This window comes from Gymnoscopelus braueri, assembly GCF_963280865.1.
Source record: "Gymnoscopelus braueri genome assembly, chromosome: 20".
Lineage (NCBI taxonomy): Eukaryota > Metazoa > Chordata > Actinopteri > Myctophiformes > Myctophidae > Gymnoscopelus > Gymnoscopelus braueri.
Genome location: NC_137622.1, coordinates 33,133,378 through 33,139,363, shown reverse-complemented (window position 1 = coordinate 33,139,363; position 5,986 = coordinate 33,133,378). Strand labels below are relative to the sequence as shown.

At 44.5% G+C, this 5,986-nt stretch overlaps 1 protein-coding gene across 1 annotated transcript; it reads right to left on the bottom strand.

The window, feature by feature from the left end:
• Nucleotides 1-60: 60 nt before the first annotated feature.
• On the bottom strand, nucleotides 61-5,545 carry nkrf (NFKB repressing factor). The gene is made up of 3 exons (XM_080416315.1): nucleotides 5,159-5,545; nucleotides 3,908-4,033; nucleotides 61-3,144 (listed from the first exon to the last, which is right to left on the bottom strand). The coding sequence occupies exons 2-3, from the start codon at nucleotides 3,996-3,998 to the stop codon at nucleotides 839-841; spliced, it is 2,397 nt and encodes a 798-aa protein (XP_080272441.1). The 5' UTR covers nucleotides 3,999-4,033; nucleotides 5,159-5,545; the 3' UTR covers nucleotides 61-838.
• Nucleotides 5,546-5,986: the final 441 nt, after the last annotated feature.

Here is a 5,986-nt window from a genome sequence, read left to right as displayed (position 1 = left end):
CGTCTGCCTTTGATGTCTCAGTATATTACAGATACAAAATTATAGTCCAATTTCAGCCCATGAAGTTATCAGTTTTAATTTATTCAGTTATTACAGCTGTGAAAACGAGCAGACAATTCAACTGTATCCACGGAAACAAATACATCTGACATTGAGCAAGATCACAGCTTACACATTTCCCCTGTGAAATTTGTTTTTCCAACTGATGGTGGCAGCGTTGAGTGCCGTTTAAGAATAAACACTGCAAGTGGTATTGCGGCAAATAGATGTATCAATACAGAGAAACAGGTATGAGCTGATAGCTACAGTTAATGTTACTGCCTGCCTCGTCTTTAAACGTTGTCTAACGTCAAGTTCAACAATGTTCACATGAGGCAAAGTACCCACAAATACTGAGAAACTATATTCTGCTGGGTTCCTTTTGTAGCAAGAAAACACTGGTTAGAAAACCGCCATATTTTGGTAACATTATTTTTTTCTTCCCCTTCCCAATTTTTTTTTAATCAAGATACAATTGAAGCATCAGGACCTGGCATCACAAAGCACTCTACACAAACTTGTGCAAAAGTGAACCAAATACATGACTTGTGGAATGGCAAAGAGACAAAACAAGACAACAAAAAGAATGCATTTACCCCAAAGCCCCTGTTGCAGCTAAATATACTAACTATATTTAATGGCAAAGGAATGCCGAAATCATTGGTGAGGTGTTTGCTAAAAAATACCTATTGATGCGTTGTACAGTTTTCACAACAAAGTATACGCTTTACTGTTAAACTTGTGGGTTATTTGTGTTCTTAAGTCCAAGTCTGTGACCATTTCGGGCTATGCATGCAAATCAGTGAGATGCCTGAGGTTTCACCAGCTCATATCGTCCCACTTGTCCTTCCTGCAACAGCTGGCCAATGAGTTGGTCTTTGTGTACTTTCCGACTGACAATAAGGAAACGTTGCCTGCCTTGTCCATATGACTTGCTTCGCAGGCCATACTTTTGAGATATCTGATGGATCTGCTTGCGCTCGTCATTGTTGAGGTCAGTGGAGAAGCGTAGATCATCCTGGCGTTCTGAACTGGCATAAGTACGGATGATGTCCTCAATATCACGCTTGCTGAGGTTTTGTCCAGATTTGTCCTTGTCCATGTCCATACCCAGTCCTTCTCTGGAGAACTGCTCCTTGACCTTAATGGGCTCAGAAATGCCATCCCCATCGCGACCTAAACCACCACCTTTCCAACCCATTTTGCGGAGCAGTTGGTTTCCAATGTTGTCCTCCTTTATCTCCTGCTTTATGGCCGCTTCACCGGAGCGAGCCAGGATCTGATGACGGGATATAGCGTCGCCATGGCCCTCCTTCCTGAGGTTCGATTTCACCACAGCCTGTGTTTGTCGCAAGGTGGATAGGGCCTCCATTGCTGCAATGTGTTTCACCGTTTTCTTGGGCCCAATGCCTGCAGCTACATACTGGCCCTCCAGGTAAACCTCACACCTCCAGCGATGGTCAGGTAGAACAGTGAACTTGTAATCAGCAGCGACTTTGTTAAACTGAGCTGTATCATTAATGATGCAGATGGCATTATTTGAGTTTTCAAGGATAACCAACTCACTCAAGTGTTTCTTCCTGACACCCTGCTGTCCAAAGCGTCCACTAGGGGCATCTGATTGATAATTTCCTCTGGAATACTGTGACTGCTGCTGTTGCTGCTGCTGTAGTTGTTGCTGCTGCTCCTGCTGTAGCTCCCGCTGTTGCCTTTCTGCCTGGTTCATGCGAAGTTTCCTCACTGCCTCTTCAGCTGCAGCATGTTTTGAGCTCTTCTTAGTGCCCCTTGCTTGTGCCACCAGTTCATCCTGCAAGTAAACGCTACACAGCCAAAAGCTGCTGTTGGCGACAGGGTCAAATTTGTAGTCAATCTTCATGCGATTAAAGGCAGCAGAGTTGTTTAGTATGCAGATGGCATCGTGGGCATTGTCTACAACCACGAACTCTGTCCAGTGCTTCCGTTTGTCCGGCTCATACTGGCCTTTTGAGCTGGGTGTCGGCTTATCTTCTGGGTTTCGGAGAGCAGGTAAAAAGGGTGGTGTAGGGCAATGCATTTGGCATACCACAATGTCAGTGACGATTGATGATCTAAATCTGCGCTGCACGACACGCACCTCAACTGGTTTCAGGAAGAGTTTAACAGCCTGCTCAGAGGCACGGTCCCTGGCCCCATTTTTGCTGCCCGAGTATCCAGTTGCTAGATATACACACTGACATCTCAGTTCACAGGCATAGCCATCTGTTGGTACTTTTCTGTTCTTCGGCAAGTCAGCATGAGGAATATCTTTGAGGTTGACATAAATGTACTCTGGGTTGGTTTTACAGGCCTGGATGCTACGGCTTAACATGAAGTTGTAGTTTGGCGAGTCAGTTCCAGTCATGAACATGGGGTCTCTAAAAGAAACAGCTAATGCTGACGCCACACTGGTTACTAGCCTTTGCTTCTCCTCCATTGTTGATTGAGCTATGGCGAGGAGAGGCGGATGAGAGGCTGCCAACCCTGACTGTGTGGTGGGACTGCTCCTTCCAGGGCTGTTGTAGACTCTGCTGAATGGCCTGCTCGAGGAAGGCCGTTCCTGATGACCAAAGCCTAAGCCTTGACGTCCTGCATCCCAACCACCTGATCTATTCGCTCCTCCATAACCGTCATGTCTGCTGGGCTGAGAATAGCCGTCTGTATTCCGAGAACTGTGGGCATCATATCTGGCTGTATAGTCCTGCTGCGTTTTTGCCATATAGTTTGACGTGGATCCTCGCCCTCCGTAGCCCACGCCACTCACGCTACCTGGGGGTATGTCTCTGTCTCTATCCCTGTCTCTATCACTATTGGATCGCCAGGAGGCTGAGTCAGAACCAGAACTGTATGACGGCACTCTGTCAAAAGCAGGTCTTGAGCAGGAACCCTGAGCTCGACTGCTGTTGTAGGTGGAGTGTTGGGAGTCCCACGGCCTCGCACCGTATGACTCGCTCCTCCTGCGCTCCTTATCGTTTTCCTTCTCATCAGTAGCAGATCCGCCGCTGCTACCACCGCTGACAAAGTGCACAGGCTCAAACCGCGGTCTGGAACCAAATTTTGATACTGGCATTTTCCTCATGGGCTCGTCTCCTGTGATAAAGAAGATACAAGTAATAGTTAGGATGGTTGTGAAGCACTGTCCCTAACATCTGTATCTAGTATAAGACTAGCACCTAAACTAGAGCATTTTCCCATAGATGTCCAAGTTTTACTTCTTCATATAAGCAAATTACGCAAAACTGTCCTTTTTGTAGGTTCCCTTTCATTAACAAATAAACAATGTGTGATTTTACACACATCGTCTTTTCCAAGAAGTCATTGGTAGATAGATTGTGATTTACATTTATGTACTACAGTTAAACCAAACCAATTTCTCATATAAAGGCAGTTGCTTATGTGGGATTTATACTGTGAATTTTTTTTATTCCAGTGAAAATTACAGAAACTTTTTACCAACTTTCTTTGACCAGAAATCTATAAGACGAAAATCACTTAAAACTGATTAAGCCGAAAGGCACAGTTGGAACTGAAAATGTTACAGAGAGCCTATCTTATTCAATCTCTGCAATGTTCAAGTCATGATAAAACATCTATTTGAGGTGAAACTGACCCTGTGGGGTCACAATGATGTCCTGACACATATACTGCACAGCTAGAACAGTGCATTGAATAGTTAGCTTATATTGAGCAATAATATACGCGGTTAATTTAATATGGGGGTTTATATGGAATGTGACATTAAATTGTCCTCCCTATGTTACAGCTAGATCATTAAAAGTGAAAATATCATCTTAAACGGGCCATCACAAATTACTTTGTGTGAGCAGCACATAAATATATAACAAACACTCACTGCCATCAGATGAATTGGGTCTCTTTTTTGCATCAGAACTTGGAGTCGGGTCAAAGGAGGGCATTTCGCCTATGTCAATCCCTTCTGCCATCACCCAGTACCTTCCAAATCACATCCGGGCCATACCTGTAATGAAAGAAGACTTTTAGTATAACAGCCCATGATATCAACACATACGTACTGCACATAGTGTGTCCGACAAATGACAATAAAGTGGTTCTCAAGGTGAGGTCCTGGGACCCCCAGGGGACCCTGGGGGGGTTCCAGTGGGTCCCCAGCAAAAGTAGTTAAAACAGCATCACAATAATTTAAACCACTTTATCCATTCTTATGTGGGCTATTCAAAAATAGCTCACAGCGCATCACTTCGCTCTGCGAGCTTGTGCATCTGCTATTTTTGAACAAAAATACACGAATCTTCTCTTCTGGGGGTCCCTGGCACAAAACCTTCTCACATGGGGGTCTGTGGTCAAATATGTACAAACAGTATCAATTTGGAGGGTCCTTGACATGAAAAAGTTTGAGCAGAACCGCTGGGTCCAGGACCCCCAGTGGTCTTTGAGGGCAGCCGGTTCCCAGCTAAATATTTAAGAACCAACAACTTTGTGATCCTTGGGTGTAGAAATTGAACAGAATTGACCTTCTGGGTCCATTTGGTTACATTTGAAAACCCACTGTTAAATAAACACTGAGGATTATACGGTGTATATTGGATTCCCAAACATTGTATCAAATGGGGGATATTCATTTGATATGCCCTGCTATCGCATATCAAACGGGGGCCTTGGAATTACAATCACTGCTGTGATTAAAAACGACTTAATAACACATAAGCCGAATCTAGCCGATGAGTAATAAAACGTTAATAGCCATATTATTCTCTGTGAAGACCGTACATGGTGATCAGAGCCCTGACGTCCAGGCCTGGACGCATTGCTTTGCTCAGAGAGGACTATTTATCTGATTATTCTGACCTGATATAAACATTAATTAAAGATGTATATGAATACACAGCATATATTCATTCGGTGGTATCTCTGCCTGTCTGTCTGTCGGGCCTAAACTGTTCATAGTGACGCAGTAGGCCCCGACTTGTGCTCCGTCGTCGCCGCCGTTTAAAATAGCCGATCTACAATCTCGCGACGCCTTGTGAGCTTGTAGATCTGCTATTATAAACGCCGTCTCTTAAGCGGATATCGTTTTTTTTCCCCCTCCAAGGTGGTGTGTGGTATAAATAACATGGTTTCCTACCTCTTAGGTGTAGCAGCCCACCCCGGTCCAGCGCCTCGGTCTCTTGGTTGGGTTGTTGGGACCGGACGGGTTAGCTTAGCTTAGCTACCTTATGATGTTACACGGTGGGACCGCCAGGCTAGCTAGCTTAGCATAGCTGCTAGCTTAGCGTAGCAGCTCGGAGCGCTAACAGTACCTTTGGGCAGGCTTCGCTTTGACTTTCCCCCCAGTGAACGCTTCAGTCTCCGGACACACACACGAGAGTGAGACGTGTGCCAATGATTACGGAGTCAACTATTGCAACAAAACATACGGGAAAAAAGTAGAAGCAAGCTAAAAATGTTAGGAAAACTTCCCCAAAGCGTCCATTTTCTGTGCGAGCACCAGTATCAAAATCATGGCGTTGCACTGTCCGTCACCGCACACTGGCCCATGATGCTTTGCTGCTGCTCGAGTTGTGGTTCTTTCTGCACCCTTGCGCCCTCTACAGTCTGTGAAATGTAATGGCTTGTTTAAAAGGAGTAGTTCACCCCCCAAAAAAATACTTTAATGTTCTATCAATTACACACCCCATGAAGCCTTGAATTCATGGAGATTTTTTGGTTTTTCTCACATTCCTAAGCCAATGATTTGATTACCAGCATCTTTTCGCCGGTCATGAAATTATTGGATCAGGAATGAGACAAAAACAAAAACATCTCCATGAATTCAAGGCTTCATGGGGTGTGTAATTGATAAAATAATAAGTAATTCTTTGGGTGATCTATTCCTTTAATACATGCTGTCAAATGGTTTTTCGTTGCATAATAATGCACCTACAGATATTACATTATTTGTATAGCTGCACCT

Bases quoted from the DNA above. Each gene is read 5' to 3' on its own strand.
- nkrf (XM_080416315.1), bottom strand. From the start codon at position 3,998: ATGGCAGAAGGGATTGACATAGGCGAAATGCCCTCCTTTGACCCGACT. The intron at 3,145-3,907 runs GTGAGTGTTTGT...TCTTTATCACAG, and splicing joins ACCCAATTCATCTGATGGCA to GAGACGAGCCCATGAGGAAA.